Genomic DNA, 21,575 nt, shown 5'->3' with positions numbered 1-21,575 from the left:
ACTTTTTGTACGATAGGGAGACTTATTTTTGAAAATTAAACTTGAAACCCCATTTTTCTTCATCAGATTTATGGGCCACAGTAACCTCTTTGTAATATCTTAGGGTCAGAGCGTTGGTGGTTTGAACGGTAATTTTACCGACAGAGGATTAGTAGGCGGGTAAGAAGGATTAGAATGCATTAAATATTTAGGGGTTGAATTTTTTGTTCCTCGGTGCAGCATGAAAGAGGAACGTAAAAGAGATCTATCCAAGCGCCGTTATATCATCTAATCACTGCTAAAAATTACGTAACATGTTTACATAAAATGCTATAAATATGAAACGATTCATTCTGACAAAATGTATTTATAGATGTATTGATAAATCTGATGGCATTCCACACTACATTACAGATCAGTTTAGCAATTACAAAGTACAGGATCTTAATCTTCTCAAAGGGCATTATAAATATGTTGCAGAAATCGGCTTATTTTCCAAATACATTCCTGCTAGTATACGAAAGGTCAGTACAGAACTCATTATTCTAAAACTGACAATGTAGAAAATATTTCAACCTAATAAGGCATTCATACAGTATTCGTGGGCTGATACAACAAGTCATGGGATGATGCAACATTTACAAGGACAATTACATGAACGACGTCTAGAATGTCACAATTGTGTCCTGCTTTAGGTAAAATCAAATCTCTACAGTTTTAGAAATGTTATTAGAGCAGTTTGTTTTAACCGATATAAAATCATTGATCTTTAAAATGGTTCCTTTTGGAAAGGTGTAAATTCATTATTCTTTTGAGAGGTCCTTCATCAGAAGTGATTTTCTATAAATATGTGATATGGCATTTTCAGAAATTCTTTGGTTGGTTTTATTTTGTACAATTGTATTTTGAATAGTGACCAGTATTTTTAATTTATTTTGATTGTCATTATGCCTGAACTAAGGTATGAATTGGTTTCAGCACTACACGTTCTGTAAATTTTTACATATGAAAGCTTATGACGCAAATGACGAATTAAAATGAATATGCGTTCAGTATTGTTAAAAGAATGCAATTTTGTATAGTGACTCAAAGTTTTCTTTTTGAAGAAGTTTATAAGCACTTCAATGAAGGCATTATCTGACTTTTATTTAAAAATTTAATGAAAGTTAATAAATATGTTATTATTTTCTGATTCTAGCTGTTTAATAATATTTCGAGACATATATATTATCCCTGAAAATTGTACTGAAAGTCTCGTTCAGTCACTAAACCTAGGTATGAAAAATTGCTCCAAGTCCTTTTAAATGTCCTTTTTAAATTTGTTTTTTAGTAAATTTTACGGATATGATTGTGATTTTTTTTATCTGTATCCTCTACAGGATCCAAATTATTTTTATACATCAGCATGTTTTATTTGATTAAACTTTGCAATTGGAGTAAGTCTCATTGCAGTAGTTAAGAAACATTAATGGGCATTTCATTAATGGAAATTCTTTTTTTCGACACAATGTATATAATCAAAAAAAATTATCCTTATTCTCTAGTTTTTTGGAATTTTAAGAAATTTTACCATTGACTGTAATATTAAGTTGCCTCCCAATAGCAATTCTCATCATTGTCGCAAATATTTCATAGAAATAGTGATTAAAAATAACTAGTGATTTTACTGTGAAAAAATGAAATGGCCATTAAATTGTAGATTTATTCTATAACATAATGTAGTCCTTTTTTAATTTTTAGGATTAGTAAAAATAATGGAGAAATCCCAGCAAAATAGCCCATAGAAAATACCGCAAAATTTTTAATATTATGTGAAATATCGTGAAGAAAATTCGTATTTTCCATATTCACATCATTTTTTATTAGTTTTTCTTCCAGGCAGCGATTAAATTATATACAATAAGCTTTTCTCACATCTGGATCAGAAGCAAAACAGATACCATCATGCTTGGACACATTCCGAAAGTTTCTTTTTTGCAGATAAGTTTGTAGACTAATGGAGAATATAAACTTGATAGTTCGAGATGAACCCTTTAAAGGACTCTTTTTTTCTAGTCATATTATGTTAAAATATTTTTAGGCTTGAAATTAGAATAAGAAAAGGGATTCATTTAGCTTATTCGATGAATTTAATTTCATTCATTAATTAATTTGGTTCATTAATAATTAAGTGACAAACCAAGACGCATCATTTTCAACTGAAACATCTAAGTTTCTGACTTACTAAAAAATGTGTCAGAACTTATGCCAACCTACATAATTTCATACAAAGATTGATAAATTTGGTGGGAAGCTTACTTCCCACGGCCCTAGAAAGGGTTAAATAACTTCGACGAAAAGATTTTCAAGAAAAAAAATAATCGTTTTATAATGCACAAGGATATTTACATCTTTTATACAACAATAAATTATTACAAGAATAAATTATAAATTAATTATTATTATTAAATACAAGAGTTAATAAATTTATTATGAGCAATCAGTTGTAATATTTTAAACCCTCTGTCATAAAATCCTTTCTAATCAGTTTTAAATTCGATTCAATGTAGAAAAAAACCTGGACGAGCATCGATTCTGAAGGTGAATAATATTGTTTGCAAAGAGGGAAACGAAGCGAATATGAATAGAGAGATATATATAAGAATAATATATTTTCTTCTTGACATTTCACATTATTTTGAAATGCAATACTTTTGTATTAATATGTTGATATATTTCAATAAAAATGCATACATTTCTTAAATTTGTTTTTAATGCCATTCAAAGTCTAAATTTGGGTTATTTTGTTGGAGCTGCTTTGAAGCAGGCTCATTAGTTCTAGACTATTCTTTCGAAGCTCTTTTGATGTGGAGTATAGAAATTCTAATGAATAATCCATGGCATTTCCCAAAGTACTGATTTACAACACATCGAATATAATTTTTTGAAGATATTGGCTTATTGATTCCTAACTGATAACTTTTACTATCTAACTTTTACCGATAATTTTTTTTACTCGCTAACTTTGAATGGTAAAAATCTATCTGATTTCTCTGAATCTTTATGTTTCTAATGAAAGCCGATTTCTACATGTTAACAATATATCTGTTGTACATTTTATTTATCTACAAAATTTAACTCTTTTTTTCCCTCCAATATTTTTCATATAGTTTCAGTCATTTCAAGATTTTAATATAAATTTTTCGACTGATTTCGAAATATTTTCAAACAATTGTAAAAAAAATGATATCATTTCAAGTTTTTCAATACACATTATTTAATAGACTGATTTTGTAATATTTTCTAAATAATTTTAATCTATTCTTTGTAGATTTCTCTATTACAGCGATATCATAGTAAATATAACAAAAAGTACATTATATTTTTTTTATCAAATATGATAAATCATCATAAAATATATCTTCTCCTATTTGAAAGACTAAAGGCTAAATCACTAGGTACGTGCCATTGACCTCAATTGAAAGGAGGTACCCTCAGAAGAGAAGATTTATTCATTTATTAATAAATATTGTAATTGATTGTCTATATAAATATTGTAAGAGAAATCCTGTAGTTCCCATAACTCCTTTTCTACTATCCCGATTAACGCCCCACTTCAGATAGAATGATGCCTAGCACTTTGAAGAGATTAAAAAGATTTTTTTGATAAAGTTGTTCATTGTATTTTATTACAAACATTATTTCGCTACATATTTGAGAGCTTCTTGCTTTTAAAAAAATATTTTGGCATCGAAAACTTAACGGAATTTATAGAAAATAATTTTAATATAATGTCATTTTGACATTAAAACGCATTTGAAATTTAGAATATTGACATTTAACTTTGAATTGAATGTATGACTCAAAAGAATGAGGTATTCAGAGCGAAATATATCTTTAGTTATGCAATCTTCTTTAATTAATTATTACATTTGAGTAATGATTGAAAAAATTTGTCCGCTGATTACATGAAGCTGTTGGTCGGTAGAAAATGATACGCGAGTTCACGAATCCTTTTTTGGATGCTACATACGAATTTATGTATATAACCATCGGTTACTTTTTAAACTAAAAGCGAATCAATGTTTAGAGAAAAGTAAAATAAAAATATTTAAGAAGAAAATTGGATATTCCATTACTGCATCGAAAATAAAATAGTTATGTTGAATCAAATTTCCCCTGCCCATACTACTGCTGCTAATTCTTCGAATTGCCAAATTCTTTTGCAAAATATCCTAAATTTCCTCCCAAGACATCGTCTGTTGTCTAAGGAAAGACGTCACTCAAGAAAAAGCACCACCAAGTTTATGTCAGATTGTGGGTCTTGTAAAAATTCCATTTTTTTTTTTTTTTACTGCATTGTTTTAAATGGAGAAAAGATGGAAAAAAATATTTGAGTGATATTTTACTTTGAAAATTACTTTCTAAATCCGTTCGCTCGTTAAATCTTAATTCTTATGAAAAATCTTGTTATCTGAAAGGAAATTAATCAAAAAAATTTTTCAGCATCATATTAAGATTTTATTTATAAGACATCAATTCTTGAAAGATGAAATTCCCTTCAGTTGGAAATCAATTTCGAATTTGGATGCATTTAGTACAAAATTAAACAAATGAGAAACGTTTTCTGCATTTCAATTATTATTTTTGGTTAATAATTTGACTTTCTTTTCCTTTCAACTTTACTTAAGCAATATTTCTATGCTTAAAGAAGGACATTTAGGTTACGTTCTAATAAGTCATACAAATGAGTTTTGTGACTCACATTCTTATTTAATTATTTCTGAAAAGTTAGAATTTTTAAACTGTGCTTGACATTTTAAAAAATACTCACGATCAGAACAATATTTTATTCACGAGAGTTACAATAGACAGTATCTTGCATTTTGAATTTGTGCAAGTCCGAATTTATTTTTCATCCATATACTTGGATAGGGAGACATAGTTAAATTATTTTCATATTGATGAAATTCTGTTCCTAAGCAGTAATGCAATAATCCTAAATCTTTCATTTTGGAGATTCTTGATAATTCATCACGACTGTTTTAATAAATAGTCTCTCTTACTTACATCATCATATTATCTAAATAGAAAATTATATTGACATCAGCAGGTGAGGATTTCATGTGATTAGTATATTTCTCGCAACTGAATCTAAGAGATTTTGGTTTGGAATCCCGTTTGTTATACCATTATCACTCGGATTGTTCGAAATCATAAAGTGAATGATTATGTAAACAAGCGTGATCTTTTTCAGACGATATACAAAACTCTTCTGAGGATTTCTTCAACCAAATCTCCATTTTAGATATACTATAAGAAAAAAATCCATTTGATGCCCAGTTATTTTGTTTTCAACTGCAACATTTCGTAAGGAATTTAGTCTTCAAGACCACAGGTTGAGAGTTTTCTACAATTTTTATAAGATGCATTGAATTAATGGAGAAAGCGCCTTTTCTACAATTCTTGCTTTTAAATTTTCAGCAGTTCCATGTTGTTTTTAAAAATCATTTCCATTCAATTACTTTCGTATTATTAGAACTATACATTCAAGTAAATGCTTTTTGTTTAGTTTGTGGAGATTGGCATTGCCAATTACCGAATCCGTGACGTTAGAGTTCGTAGTCGCGTAACATAACCACTAGACAAAAGTGATCACCTTTGTCTGGAGGCTGCTAATTGGCTTATGAAGCTATTACAACAAATTAATGAATCATACCCTTTTGTTCATCATTTTCTTCACAGTTTAACTTCTTCAGTTTCTGATCGCATTTTATCTTGAGTCTTCTTTTAGCTTATTTTTTCATGTTTTAAAAGCTTCGGTATTCCAGGGACATGGCGCGAAATACCAATTGCGTCAACGTTGCTGCTTTCGGTCTCGGTGTCAGATGTTTTAATTTCTTTTTTGCTTTCAGCTCTTCGAAAAAAATGTACTTTGATTTTATTAATCATATATTCTAAATATGAAATAAATAAATAACATTAGATGATAGTTGATTTCTGAACTCATATGTAAAACAAATAACGCGGTATATTATGGCTTCTTTTTCTCATCCTTTAGGCGGTTCAGCTTTGGAACAAATGTCTAACAAATATGTGCTCGTTTGACCTTAAATTAATTTTTTCTTTTTTGTGTTTGCTCAGAACATATGCTTTTTATCCAAGGGTTTTGAAGAATGACATACTTGGCTAGATTCCAAAAAGGATTTCATCTAGAGTTTTATTTTCCATTACGCTTTTGGACAGAGGACGATTGTAGATACAAATAACACAATTTATTGCCTCTGCCCTAATATAAGAGGGTAATCCAGATTGAATTAAAAGACATCCAACAGTTTTCAAAACTGTATGTTTCAATCGGTTTGGCTTTTTTGTATAAAGCTGGGAGCAGCAAAATGTTCTTTTCTGATTCTTGTTCTGGAAGAAAAATTTCAAATTCTACGCCGCAATATTTTAATCCATTAATGGTTCGGAGTGTGCTGATTCACAACTAAAGCTTTATAGTTTATGGGGACTTTCTTTACTTCATTTTTCGTTTACTGGAAATTGCATCCATTCATTTATCGTCAATGAAAGTTGCAAAATTGCAAGTGTTAGAGCACTTGCGTGGGTGCTGAGAGATCAGACTGTATAAATTGTAAAATGTTCCTGTTTTTAAATTTAGATTCTTTGGAAAAGGGTAAGCAAACTGTTTTGAATGGATACAAATTTTATAATCCTTTCATCTTTAATATTAATTTCTAATGTTCGCTCTAATTTATCAGTCTTTAACTTCTTGAGATCACTTTCATTTAGTTGATCGAATATTTGATGTCACTTATGGAATTAAGTGACTTTCAGGGGTTTTTGTGAATTGCTGTCATCCGTTGTCATATTATGTCTAAAAAACATAATAATTCTAGCTTCTTTTTCAAAGAAATTGAGGCGTTTTGTTAGTCATCATTCTTTAGAATTTTAAATCATATCATATTTTAACACAGCAATGCCTGTTTTGGAGTTAAGATAGCCTGCTACGCAGATGACATCACTATTTGGCACACTCGCTTCGATATCAAAATCACTGAAAACGCCTTGAACATTAATTTGGCTAATATTGAAGCTTGTGCTGGGGCTCTAAAGCTGACGATGAACCCTAAGAAATCTAATTTCTGTGTCTTCACTACATGCAGAAAAAATAAAAGGGCCTTCGAAAATAATATAGAGGTTTTCAACTCTGCAATTAAACAAGTCGGCCACCTTAAATATATTGGTCTTACATTAGATACAGAGCTGAGATTCACCAAACATAATGAGACAATATCAGTTAGTGCATCAGAAAGGATCAGCATTCTAAGGAAATTGAGTGACTCGACGTGGGGATCTAGACCAATGATGCTCCTCAATACATATACGACACTCATAATACCGATTCTATAATATGTAGCACCTCTATGGGCTCCAGCATCTTCCTCCTCGAAAGAAAAAAAATGATTCTGTCTAATACAGGGCCTCAAAAATCATCATTGGGGTCGTCCCTTCAACAAATAATTTTAAAGTAGAGACTGAATGTGACCTAGTCCCACTGGAAAACAGGAGAAAATTGGCTACTTTTAAATTTACAAATTATATCAGGAGCTTCCAAGAACAAGCTTTCCACAACTGGACAGCAAAGAATGGACTGAAAAAAAATCTTCAACACCCCAATATGATAAGGATATTAAGGAAGACATCAACCTAGACCACACCTGCCTTGACATAACTCAAGAACCATGCTTTGCTGTCAAACCACCCTCATCTGTTAAGATAAACTTGGATCTCCCAGAGCCATGTTTAAAGACAGAACGGAAAGAAATTATTAAAAGAAAGGGTATGGAGGCAATCCTCTAGCTTGCGAAGCCTAATCTTGTCACCGCCGACACAATCGGTTCTTCTGACACAACACGTGACAGAGGAAGATCAGGGATCGTTTTTGTTTTTTCCAACAAAACAACTTCCAAACATAAAGACCCAGCTGGCAAGATTGTCTCTAACTTCACAAGTGAAATCATCGCTCTCGCAGAAGCTTTGACCATGCACATTGCGCAGACAACGGAGCTTCCGACAGATGGGATCGTGATCTTCTCAGATTGCAAATCCGCTTTAGAGACTATTCAGAGTAGAAAGACAGGGCTTTCCCAGAATATTAATGCTCTTCTTTTCTCTATAATGGCAATGAAGAAATCATGCACCTTGAAATCCTAGCCCACGTGGGCATTGAGGGAAACGAACAGGCCGACATTCTTGTCAAGGAGGCCAGAGCAGTGGATCCCACCTCTCTATCTACTACTGCTCTGGGTGCTAATGACATGGCAAGACAAAGGATCTGTACGAATCGCAAGAAATCTTCCCTGACATATCTAAATTATAAAAGCGACAACACAACTACAATTGCAAAACTCAGAACAGGACACCTGAGGAGTATAATCATCATCCCCGATGGCTCCAGTCTCTATGGAGAATGTTCAGATGGCTTCAGACTTTATGGAACTGCACGCCTGGACATTGTCCAGACGTGCAGCTGGATCCGGAGCATATTTTTAGCTGCCGTTCTATTACTCAAGCCCTCTTCAAAATAGACATTGACTGCCCCAGGGATGTTCTTTATTCCGATAAAGGGCTATTCTGCATACTTTCGGCCCAATCTAATTGTACCCCTCTCTCCCCCCCCCCTATCTTTTATTGCATTTGTCACACGACAACAACAACAACACTGTAATGAATAGCACATATTTGAGAAGAATTCTTTACTTTCTGTTTACTTTCGCATTTTGAACTTTAATTAGACATTAGAACTTTAATTAGGTTACTTTTATAATTGAATCCGCGGAAAATTTAACAAAACAATTGGTCACCTTACTAACTCAAACAATTTTTCATTGTTGTATATATGAAAGAAAACTTCGTGTACTAAAACTAGGAATTTTTAATATCCTATTATTGCTTTTGTTGAAAGATATTACGTATTCTTCTACTTTATTAGATACATGCTACATATGCTTCCAGGTGCTGAAATTTTCTTTAGTTTTTTGATCATTTGAGTCATTTGTTGCCACAGACAGTTAAGAAATCATATCCTTTGAAAATATTACAAAATTTTGAACGCATTTATTTTACGTAGTAGCACACGCATAGAAACATTACAATAAGTCAATAAAAAAAATACGAAAAAGATTAAGCTAAGATATCATCGGAAGATGTCTTAATCATAAGAAAGAATAGTTAAACTGATCCTTTAGCATGAACACAAGTGCAGATTTGATAGCTGAAATAATGATAGATTTCATTTTAGGAGATTAAATTGGAAAGGAGTATTGATATCCATTTTCCTGATACAAATATTTTCTCTTTTTAAGTTATCGTGAAGGATTCATTTGCGTATGAATCTTTCTTATTCTGCGAAATAATTCGAGGATGTTACGTAATGAATCCGATTAGTTATTAATCCTCAGTTTAAAAGAACCAATTTAAAAAACTCTCCCAACGATTTTTTTTTTTTTTTTTGTATATGAAATGGATTTTATACCTGTTCTTCAAAAGGAAAAAACAGAATTTTCTTCGCAGTTAAAAAAGTATATATTACGTCGTTGCGAATATTTAATATAATAGTTGAATTGTTATTCTTTCATTCATATTTTAAAATATTTAAATACTTGGTATGAAATTATTTCATTTTTTATTAAATAATATATATATATTCAACATTAATAAAACAAATTTGATAAATAAGAGAAAGTTATTTGCACTTTCGATCGTACAATGAGTGAAATTCTGAAGTTAATATACACTCATTTCCAAAATTAAGGTCACAAAAATGTCTTTCAAAGTAATTCTAAATGGCTACCAGTAAAATTTAAACAAATTATATTTTATATATTGTGAAGGACCAGTAACACGATATTAACCTTTGTTGTGGGAAAAAATGTTGTTTAGCATTAGTTTTTGAGGAACTACTGAAATTAGACCGTTTAGGCATCAGGGAGTTTTGCCTGCAATTTAGTGAATATTGCATTGAAACAAAAAATTTAACCTGCTTCCAAGGAGAATTAGTTCTCATAATCGTTTAGACGATTCCTTGAGTTGGAGAGCAGTTGGCGGGCTTGAAGCTGGGACGTCTCAAGTGGAGGTGGCTCGATGATTACCATTGGCACCGAAAGTATTATCCAGGTTGTGGAATAAATTCCAAACAAGTCTTACTATAACAAGGAGGGCCGGCCAAGGCCGTCACAGAGCAATGACGCCTGCACAGGATCGCTATTTGGCACTAAGCGCACTACGGCATATGCTGACAACGGCTCCTCAACTTGCTCGTGACCTTGCTGCTGCGTCTGGAATAAGAATTTCCAGACAAACAGTATACAGGCGTCTAGCAGAGAGGGCCCTTTATGCCCGGCGACCAGTTGAGTGCGCCCCTTTGATTGCATCCAAGAGAAAAATTCTATTGATGTGATGCTGAACACATCAATCTTGGACACAGCAAGAATGGGGGCGTGTTCTTTTCAGTGATGAGTCAAGATTTACCACACAAAGTGACTCTCGTAGAATCTTCATCTGGAGATAGCGAAGAGCTCGCTATCATCCCTCCTACGTAAAAGAAATGGATAGATTTGGCAGCAGAGGAATCCTTGTCTGTGGTGGCATAATGTTGGACAGTCGTACAACACTGTACGTCTTCGATGCGGGTACTGTCAATGCACATCGCTATAGGGGTGAGATCCTTGAAGCCTATGTTAGGTTGTTGCGGGGGGCTTTTGGCCCAGACTTCATGTTTATGGACGATAATGCGCGTCCACACAGAGCCCAGATCGTTGATGATTTTCTTGAGGAAGAGGATATTCGACGAATGGACTGGCCCTCAATGTCTCCGGATATCAATCCTATTGAACATGTTTGGGATGGTCTCGGAAGAGCCATTGCAGAGCGTAACCCCCCTCCTAATACCCTCCAAGAGTAAAAAGCCGCGGTTTTGGAAGAATGGGCTTTGTTGCCCCAAGCATTTATGGACACCCTCATAAACAGTATGAAAGCTCCTTGTGAAGCCTGTATAGCAGTACACGATGGTCACACTCCATATTAGACTGGCAAGATAAATGCTTTCTATCTGATTCATAATGTAACACTTTTTGATGTACCCAGTTTCTTAAATCCGAATTAAAATCTTTTACATGCTGTTATGTGTCTATGTTCTTTCTTCCATTGTAGTGTGCCTCAGTGGCAAATTTCGTGGCAATACAGTGAATAGTTTTTCGTTTTTCGCAGATTTTATGTTTGTGACCTTAATTTTGGACATGAGTGTATATATACAATGATATCTTCTATTCTAATTTAAATCCTAGTTTTTTTAATTTAGCCCATGTTAATTTCATTCCAAAATGGTCTCTTATTTCCTGGTCCAATTGCCACTTTTTATTTAAATATTTATACATCAGCTCTATGAAACTGCTCATTTCAGCTGGCTCTCACACCCTGAGCGAAAGGAGAGAAATCCATAACGCTAACCAGCTTCTTTTTAAAAATACCTAATTTCGCTTTTCCCAAAACTACACGTGTCAAAGAAATCGTTATTAAAATCTCATGGTAAAATCACTGAAGGGAAAAGTCTTGGTCTCTTCTGCTTTTTTATCGGATGGAATAAATCAAAGTTTTAAAATTTCAAAAGCTTCTTCTATTCGATTACACAACTGTTAAAATATGTTTCTATATATAAAGTTTGAATTTGGGAAATTTTATTTTTTAAGCCGTAATGACTGGCAATTTGAAATGGGCTTTTGTATATATGTCATCTTTTCGAGAGTTTCAAAAACTTAATCAGGGCCTCCAATAAGATAAATTAGTCTCTGTTCCAAACTATATATTTTTTCCTCTGTTACATTCTGATTATTAATATCTGCTCTTTTTTACTATCTGTTAAAAGAAACACAAATCACAGGAACTGAGGAAAAAAAAAGGCGCTATTTACTTATTTTAAAATAATGTTATTTACTTATTTTCCCTTCTGTGAAACAGTTAAAGGAATTCTAAAGAATGTGGAAATGGATCAATTAAATAGTCATAATCAACATGTAAACTCATTGCTCATATGTATAAACTATTGAAAGTATCAAGAAAAACAAAAAGTTACCCCTAAAAAAAAACCCTAGCAGAAATTATCTTTTATTCTTTTTTTCCCTTAATAATAATATAATATATATAATAATAAGGGAAAAAAGGCTAAAAAAATAATCTGCGACACTTAAAACTATATACATTACGAATTTGAAGAATTTTAATCTTGCATCTTCTTTATCCAAACAGCTCCACCCTCCTTCGTTCGAGCTCTTCCTCCAGAGTCCGGGGCTGCTAGAAACAGCTCGGCCGTTCGCCTCATGTGCCACGTGGAGTGCGACCCTCTTTGCAACGTCACGTGGTTTCGAGGAACCGATTCCCTGCACGAGTCTAAATTCTTCGTGACAGAGACTTTGGTTCTAGATCCAGATCCCAAAAGGAACGTCCTGCGCTCCGTCGTCAGCAGCCTTTCCTGGAGTCTCAGCCACCTGCCCGCAACAAGCTTCGACTTCTCCTCTTTCACGTGCCTCTCCTCCTCCAATGCGCTTGGGCCATCTGTTAATAGTTCCACTCTCTTCAGGATAGAATGTAAGAAACTTTCTCTTCTAATGTTAAAAAATAATGTTTATGTTGAATATTTATTGTGTTGTTGTTGTTGCTTATGGTATTTGTCATAAACGCTGATGAAGTCAGCGGTTTTAAGCCGCGTTTTAAGGTTTCTTGTTTCAGTAGCTCCGGCTAGGGACAAGAGTGCGTCTTAGCTACTCATGTGTCATAGTCCTTTTCACGAGGCGAAGTTCATTCATACATTTCATTCACTCATTCACAGATCGGAATTTAGACCTGAATCAAAGAACAATCCTCTCTGCCCCAGTACCCCCAGTGGAATTGTCTCGACTTGGGGTACTTTGTGGCAAAGACAGATTTATGCATGTACCAACCACCATGTACACGGAAAGTCTTCGGCCGACGGGGTACGAGCTCTCAGTCCAAAGGATGCGAATACAACCTTCTACCACTCACGCTCTCTCGGCCCTATATTTATTGTAGAAGAATCTGTTGACTGAAAAAGTTATGTAATAAGAGACATTTAATTTTAAATTTTTGCCATCTGATAACTTTAAAGGTTAAACATAAATTGCATTTAATTAAATTCGTTTCGAATAAGATTGATGAAAGTAGATTTTAAATATCTTATTAAGAACTGCATATTCCTTACCTTTTCGAGATAGAGATATTTGTGCTAATAAAATAGCATTCTTAATATCATTTTGGGTTTGGGGAGTGTAAAGCAGTGCGTGTGAAAATGTAGAAATTTTCTCTGTTTGAAAGTGTTAACGTACATACTGCTTTTCTATATCATTACTCTTTGGCGGAGTGAGAATGTCCCATGAGTAATGAATTAAGACAAAGATTGTTGAAAAATTCCCCATATTTTATATTCAAATATTCAGAGATTTTTTTGTTCGTGTTTCCTAGCTGTTCACCGGTGTATTCTGTATTTTCTGACAAATAAATGAAAAGAAACAAAATACATTTTCTGGTACTCCTCGGGAAAAGAGATTTGATACTTTGACACATTATGTATAAGTTATTGAAAAGTTATTCGGAAATATATTAATACGTATTCAAACAACCAACGACTTCCAGATACTTCTAATTCTCTTCAGAAAGAGAGAGAGCATGATACTCTGGAAAGCTTTCTAACCCAAGTAATACTGGGCCAAGAATATTCTTTTGCTTGATCGCCATAGCTCAGCTTAATGGCATGGATCTAATGTCAGCATGTAAATGAAAAATTGCATTACTAGATACATTTTCAGAGTCAACTGATATTATTTCAAACACAGAATAAAAAGAAAAATATCCATAGCGTTTGAACGATTTCACGAAATCTGAAAAACTTCTTTCCGATTACAAAATCATAACTGCTTTAGTCTCCAAAGGAGTACAATATTCTCATTTCATTTCCTTTCAAAAAAGGCAAAAATGCGATAGCAAAGTTATCGTTGACTGATTTATTTGCATTACAACCATTAGCTGTTCATAATCCTCTAGGGCAGAAAGGCGTTGTAAACAGCTTTTTATTGAAAAATATTGTTGAATGAGGCTTTTCCATAACTTGTGCCACTGGGGAAAATCGCAAATACTCATTCATCGCTGTTTTTGTCGCTGCACCGAATTTTGATACTGTAATTCCATTTTATATCTCAGAGGCTTCGATCTGATAGATTATTGCATTTGTTTCTTTGCGTGACCTGGAAATTAAAACGATGCATTTTACACAAGTATGGTGCTTAGAGAGGGAAGAGAAAATGTTATTCCTGTATCAAAGTTATGATAAATAAAATAAAAGATTTTGCATTAATCATTCAAAAAAGGATTGTACTTTTGTTTGTTGGTTGTCAGAAACGTAAATTTAACAGCAGGAAATTTCTGATTAATTTGCCCAAAATATATTTTCGAAAATTTCAAATGCAGCTGGATCCTAGCAATATTTGCTTAACCATTTTTTTTTCCTCAAGCAAATACTCTTTATTTATTGTGGCGAATAATCTAAACGTTCTAAAGCATGTTCCACTTCTTATCCTGACAGTCTGAATGATGACATTAAATATACAATGGGATTTAACATTGGAAGAAAGATATCTTATGATCTCACAGCACGAATTTGCGCATTTTGGTTACTATGTTACGAATGTTTGTCGAATACATTCAATATATTCTTATTTAGAAACAAACTCCAGGCTAAAACAATTTCAAATGTGATTCTCGAAAGAAGCTTGAAGTCACAATATGTTTATTGTGAATGCTGCGAGCATCAAATACACTGATATTCTGATTGAAAATTTCATGCCTTGCTACTTTATATGTTGATATTATTAGAAATATTATTTTTCAAAACAGTTTATAAAAAGAAATCTTATTTTAGGTTTAATCTGATTAGGTACGTAATTTTTAAATAAAGAAAAAAAAATTGATTGCCTCCCAGATGATATGATTGAACGAAGTATTGAAAATTCCTGTTTATTGTACAAAATGTTAAAAATTCAAATTCAATGTTTTTCACTTTCGCTGCCATCATGAATGCATGAATCACAGGTTTCATACATCAGAAAATTCACGTTCGGAACAACGTGTTAAAACAAGGAGATGTAAACTAAACGTAGGCTTGTTCTACGTGCGCCAGATTCTATATCGACTGAGAGTTTTTGCTATCACGCGAATGTGAATGACACTGCAGTCAACCTGTTAAGATTTCAAACAAAATAAATTATTTGAATTCGAGCTTTCAATATCCTTTTAATAATGCACGGTATTCGGAATAGATGAAACCGATGATCCGCGAGATATGTGTGTATAGAGAAAATTTAATCTCCGGTTGTTCCTCTCCAAACTGATCTGCCGTTTAGATGGTGAGCACTATTTCAAGTATCACCCACGTCATCTGAGGAAAGTTAAGACGGTTCTCAACAAAATAATCATATAATTTTGTGGTGGATTGTGATGCGCGAGAATTAGAACCTGGAACTTGTGGTTCGCAGCCCAGTAACATGACCATGATAAAAAAGGAATTGCTCGGGTAGCGTAATTGTTAACTGGCTTATAAGCTTTCACCACAAACTCTCCCTACAGTGAGTCGGAGGTGAGACGAACGATATGGCTGTTGAGTGGTGATGTATTTAGCTGTTGATTCTAATGCGCCTGTACCCATTTGAGTAGCGCCAAGCGTTATGGCGAGCGTGTGTGATTGCTGTTGCTGCGTCAAGTGAATCTGACAACTTTGGTTTGCTGTGGGTAGATGGCGCCACAAAAGCTGTACGAAGGTTGAAGGTATCACGTCCGGGTCACCAATGTGGCGGATTGTGATGCGCGAGGATTAGAATCTTTGACATTATGTTTCGCAGTCCAATAACATGACCATGATACAAAAGCAATTGCTGGTGTAGCGTAGTTGTTAAATGACTTATAAGCTTTCACCACAATTTCAAAACTGGATTTAAATCTAACATATTTAAGAATACCTATTCGGAAGTTGTGATTCGACCCATATCGAGTTGGCACTGGTTTTAAAATTGTATCAGTTTCATGATCAAAGAAACTTCTAGTCCAAGACTCGAAGGAGAATGAAGCGGTTAAGGGAGAAAGATGCTTCCGATGAACGATATATCTTTTGAGAGAAGAATTACTTGAGTAATTACACTGAGAAATTCATCATTAGGAAACATTCTTGGAGTCATTAAAACAGTCCTTACTTTGTAATTACATTTATCATGCCCCCCTTGGAGAAGAAAGAATGCGACAAAAACAATTATCATGTCTCTGAAAAAAAAAGAATTCCTCCAACAGAGAATTCCTGATTTAAGGATAAACTGAAAAAAATGACGTCCCATACTTTCAAAAGAATTTAGAATTAACCCGAAGTTTGGATTCATTTTTCCTTTTCGTCCGCCTGGATATGAATGGATTTTGCTGCGAAATAAGATCAAATACACTTGTGGGGAGATTTATTTGCCCTAGGAATTTGGAAGAATCGGAGAAAGATTTTTATTTTTTGAATTACTGACTGTTTTATTCTCTGTATTTTTAAGATGAAGAAAGCAGTTGCGCTGATATTGATGCAAACTTGGAAAGACAAACCATTTTTATTTATTTATTTTCAATTTAAAGTGAAGGACACAGAAAGCGATTTCAGATAGCTTTAAAATTTCTGCTACCAAAAACATTTCTACAATTCAGAAAAAGGACAATGTAATGTCTTTGATAAAAATAGAATTTGTTGGTTTTGGAAAATAAACAAAACATGGATGGGACGTAAAATATGAAAGAAATGCCTTCGCCGAAACTTTATGTAAATATTATTTACACAGCCGAATAAAAACGGAACATCTGATTGTTTCGGATTTTACATTTTATTCAAACCTGAATTCATAATCGAATGCCAATCAATGGCAGAAACATGCACTGAGGAAATATATAAAATTTATCATGGGTTTAACCTTCAAATTCCGAATAGAAGGAATTTTCTTTTGAACGAATAGCAAAACTTTTCGAGTCTCCCGAGAATGAAAATTTCATTTTTTTTTTCAACTATCCAAAAGTTCAGCGAATTGTCTTTTCTCTTATTAGTAATAAATTCATCCATAACATATGAAATAAAACATTTGGGTCAATATATAAATCTATATCTGTTTTGTAGCTCATAGGAAATGAATGGAAGTGGAATCAATAATTAGATTATTAAAGAGATGTATTAGCCCATTTGTACAGAAAAACAATACGGCATAAACAATTCAAAAAAGAGTATTCAGTATGATGTCTGAATCTTCTTCAAGGAAATGAAATATCTTAACGAAAATAAAGAGTATTTAAAATCGTTTTATAAAAGTGCCATTTCTGTATTTCTGTAATAACATATTGTGTTTTGAAAACAGCACATTTTGAATTCATGTAATGGAATTTGCCATTTTTATTTTGGAATCCATTCATATTTTGCAATACGAAAGGGATATGTCGTCCCATATAAGGTGCAAGAAATTAAGCATATTCTTAGGAAATGGAAGGAAATGTAAACCACTCCATCTTATAGCTCATCTAATAAATTTTTTATTATTGCATTAGAGCGATGCCATTTATTTATGCATTGTGGTTTATTCTCCGCTTTGCTTTCATACTTTTGAACTATTTAAAAAAATGCTTGATTTTTTTCTCTCTGAAACGTATTGAGGCATTATTACGTATATATGTAGGTATAATGGTTCCTTTTGATGCTTAGAAATCTCAGAAATCGTTGTAGTTTATTATAATTCCTAAAAATTAAAGTGAAAATTTTTGTAATTATGCCATTTTTATAATAGTCATCATCCAATAAGAATGCCAAAACAATACACTCTGCGCAGTGTCAGTTAGACTGGACATAGAAGTGATAAGGGTAAGGTTTAAAATTTACGAAATTTTTATTGTTTTTTAAAGACACGCGGTTTGACATTTTGTCATGTAATATCCCTGAAACTCGTCCCACGGATAATAATGGTCAAACGTAAATATTTTTCCTTTGCAGATCCCCCAGAGAACATCCAGGTGTCGCTCCACCTGTTGGACGTGATGGAAGGGGAAACACCAGAGGACGTGGTCTGTTCGGCGTCCGCTTTCCCTCCTCCCAAGTACATGTGGACGGCGGGGGATGCAGTGCTCTCCCGCTCAAGAATCCTCTCCTTCAATACGTCCGTAACCAGAGAGATGGCCGGAAACTACTCCTGCATCGTTCACAATCCTCACGGACACGCCAGGGCGGATCTACTGCTGAGGGTCAACCGTAAGTCTTCATAACAGTCAAATACAGAACCCAACGAATGACCATATCATTAACCCCTTGCCTGCCGCGGGCGTATATGTACGTCTCCCTAAGTGAATGTGTTAACTGCTCCTGGCGTATATATACGTCTCGCAACTATATACGTATATATAGGATTAGGATATATACGTGGCACTGGGGACCGAATCTCGCAAGTTAACCACGGCAGGTAAGAGGTTAATAAATGGCGTTAAAAGCTAAATTTCAATGATTAGACACGTCAAAAGATAAGCTCCGAATATGCACGTGCCTCAGAAAATATGCATTCACTTTGACGAAATATTGCATAATATACATTTACAGTTGCATAAATTGAAATAATCTATAAATGTGGAATTTTGTCAGTCATCGAAATTATTCAGATTATTGACCAATCAAATGTTTTTAAAGGAATTGACTAACCACTCTAAGAAAGCCAATTAGAATTTGCTTGCAATCTAATTTGCACTCTACATATCAATTCAATTGATTGCAACTCGTCGGAAGCTACAAACAATATGTTTCATAGCATTTGGCTATTCAAAAGAAGAAAAATATGGAGAAAGAAGGAAATTTTAGTGGCATTGAACTTAAAATTTAAAAATAAGTTTTTTATGTTTTATCTGGATTAGTAAAAATATGCTAAAATTCATGCATGCGTCCCACGAATTATTTAATAAAAATACTATTTCTTCGAAAAAAATTAATTTTCTTAAATTACAATGTTCTTTTAACAACATGCCCGTATTTATTGCCCAAAGTAACTAACACAAATTGCTCAAAGTTTCAATTCTATTCATTAATGAATGATCGGTCCCCTAAATACCATTGGGATCAAATCTTCACATGAAACTGCGAGTTTAGAAATATTTTCTTTAACGGTCGAAGTTCAAGAGCTGTTCTTTTAATCTTTTTAGAGAAATTCAAGTACGGAATTATTCAGATATTTTTGATCGTATAAATGCAATTGTCAGAAGATAATGAGAGAGTACTTGCGTCAATACTTCCTAATATGTCTAGAGGTTGGTCGTTTAACGCATAATGGCAGGTATAAAATCCTTGCCTTTAAATGCAATTCAAAAATCAAATAGATTCTAATATCAAAATCGTGACATTTTTTTTAAATTTAAAATTAAGACGATAGCTGTGTGTGAACGTAAGGACGATGGGTCAAATTCCTTTTTATGATTGCTGATAATCTCATTCCGAAATCCACTCAGCAGGGAGTTTTTCGCAGTCTTCTTTTAAAATTAATATGCTTAGTGAATTATCTTAATAAATGTTTCTAATAGAATATTAGATACATTTACTGTCCTTCTAAAATTCAGATTTTTTTCAAATTTTAAATGAAAATATATCATTTAAACCTCTAGAGATTTATCTTATCATTACATTTAACTAAATTTAATTAAACTTCTTTATTACTTCCAATACTGCACTCACAATTATAGTAGATCTAATTATAGTACAACATTAGATCTAAGGCATTCAAATCTATATATTTGACATTAAAGTGGATTTACACTCGGCCAGTTATAAGGCGACCAGTTGGCAGCGTATAAGCAGAAAGGGACTGATTTATGTTTGCCACAATTTCATAAGACAGACTCAGGCATTTCTTGCTTGTCTATAAATTGCCGTTTTGGTGTCCTTGAATTTTTCTTTTTCACTGCGTATCGTATCAAAATGATGGATATTGGCACAAAAAAGCATGTAAAAATAAAAAAGGCTTTACATACCTGACTTTTTAAAACTATACAAAAAATGGCAAATAAATGAAAAAAAAAACTCACATACCCTACCCCGCATCAGAAAGAACAAAGAGCAAAAAAATGCAGGAATTTATGATAGGTGATCAATTTTTTCATGCCAAAAGTATTCTACCAATGCATGTGCAGTAAGAAAATACAAGAGAACGGCATGTTGTTGTCCCTTCGGCACAATTACTTGTCATAGAGAAAACAGTATTTTTCAGCATGCCTGCCCAAGCGCTGCCTACTAGCCGTCTTATAATTGATAGAGTTTAAACCCGGCATTATGCGAAATGATTTGCAATACGTTTAATGACTTTGCAAGTTTCTGAGGATTTTAGATACTAAGAGATGAAAACAATTGCTTCTTTCAATGCTTTATAGAATCGTTGTATAGAAATTATTATTCAAATGAAAGATGAATGATTGCAACAGTCAGTTGCTGTGCGGGATTATTTGTTTACTACAATAAAATATGCCCAATATATACAATGCATTCAGTTCTGTTATACCATTTCATTAATCAAGAAATTATCTTTTCATTAGTCAAGAAAATTTAATATCATTAGCTTCATAATTTGAAACCTAAAACCCCTGCAAACTTTCCCTTTTGTCTTTTTATTTTGCTTTTCTTTACCAATTCAAAAGTAAATTTTTATTTTCAAGACCATCTTATAAAAAACAATCATCATATTTGAATAAGAATAAATCAGAAGATAAATAAACTTTTGTCTATCATTTAAAATTAGAAATTAATTAAATAAATCTTTGTCGTTTCTTTCTGCCAAAATGTTATGTCTTTGCATCACTTTTTAATTGGAGCTTCAATTTCTTTTAAAGTTTCAAAGTTTAGAATCCTTCTAAGCTTCAATTAAAACATCTTATGTTAATTCCTTTTGATTAATTTTATAGATAAACAACTATAAAATTTTAAAAAATGCGGTGTTTTCATAAAGTGACTTGGCACTTTGTAAGAAAAGTCATTTCATTAATTAATTAAAGAATGTTGAATCGTAAAAATAAAGATACTTTTGCTCTTTTTTATAAAAGCAATATTTATTATCGTATATAAGAAATAAGCACTAGAAAATATTAATTAGAAAATTAATTTAGAATTGTTATTAAAAATTGTTAAAAAATTATTGCATTATTACAAACATTAAAAATTATAACAAACATTAAGAAAACTTTTTAGGGTTTATACTGCTCTCTGTTAAGAAGTATAAAGCAGCATTCATACGGGGCCAACTATTGCACGCAATTGAAGACCACGTCTCAAAAACATCACATGGCTGCAATAGAACTATAGCAAATGTTTGTTTTATCGGGACAACTACTTGAGATTGCCCCATTGCGGTCACATGATCTTCCTGAGGTAAGCGTGACCTTCTATTGCTCGCAATAGTTGGCCTAGTGTGAACGTTGCTTTAGTATTCACTTGAGGATGTCTTCATTCGCAGTTCGCATGTTTG

At 33.0% G+C, this 21,575-nt stretch overlaps 1 protein-coding gene across 1 annotated transcript in view; it reads left to right on the top strand.

Annotated features, from left to right (window-relative positions):
• LOC129967019 (hemicentin-1-like) overlaps positions 1-21,575 on the top strand; it is a 500,464-nt gene that overhangs the window by 381,755 nt on the left and 97,134 nt on the right. The window contains exons 8-9 of the mRNA XM_056081650.1: positions 12,268-12,606; positions 18,080-18,334. Coding sequence (XP_055937625.1) covers positions 12,268-12,606; positions 18,080-18,334 — 594 coding nt within the window. The remainder of the gene's footprint in view (positions 1-12,267; positions 12,607-18,079; positions 18,335-21,575) is intronic.

Source organism: Argiope bruennichi, chromosome 4, assembly GCF_947563725.1.
Source record: "Argiope bruennichi chromosome 4, qqArgBrue1.1, whole genome shotgun sequence".
Taxonomy (NCBI): Eukaryota; Metazoa; Arthropoda; class Arachnida; order Araneae; family Araneidae; genus Argiope; species Argiope bruennichi.
The sequence above is the reverse complement of the archived record's forward strand: the minus strand, read 5'-3'. Positions and strand labels throughout refer to the sequence as shown.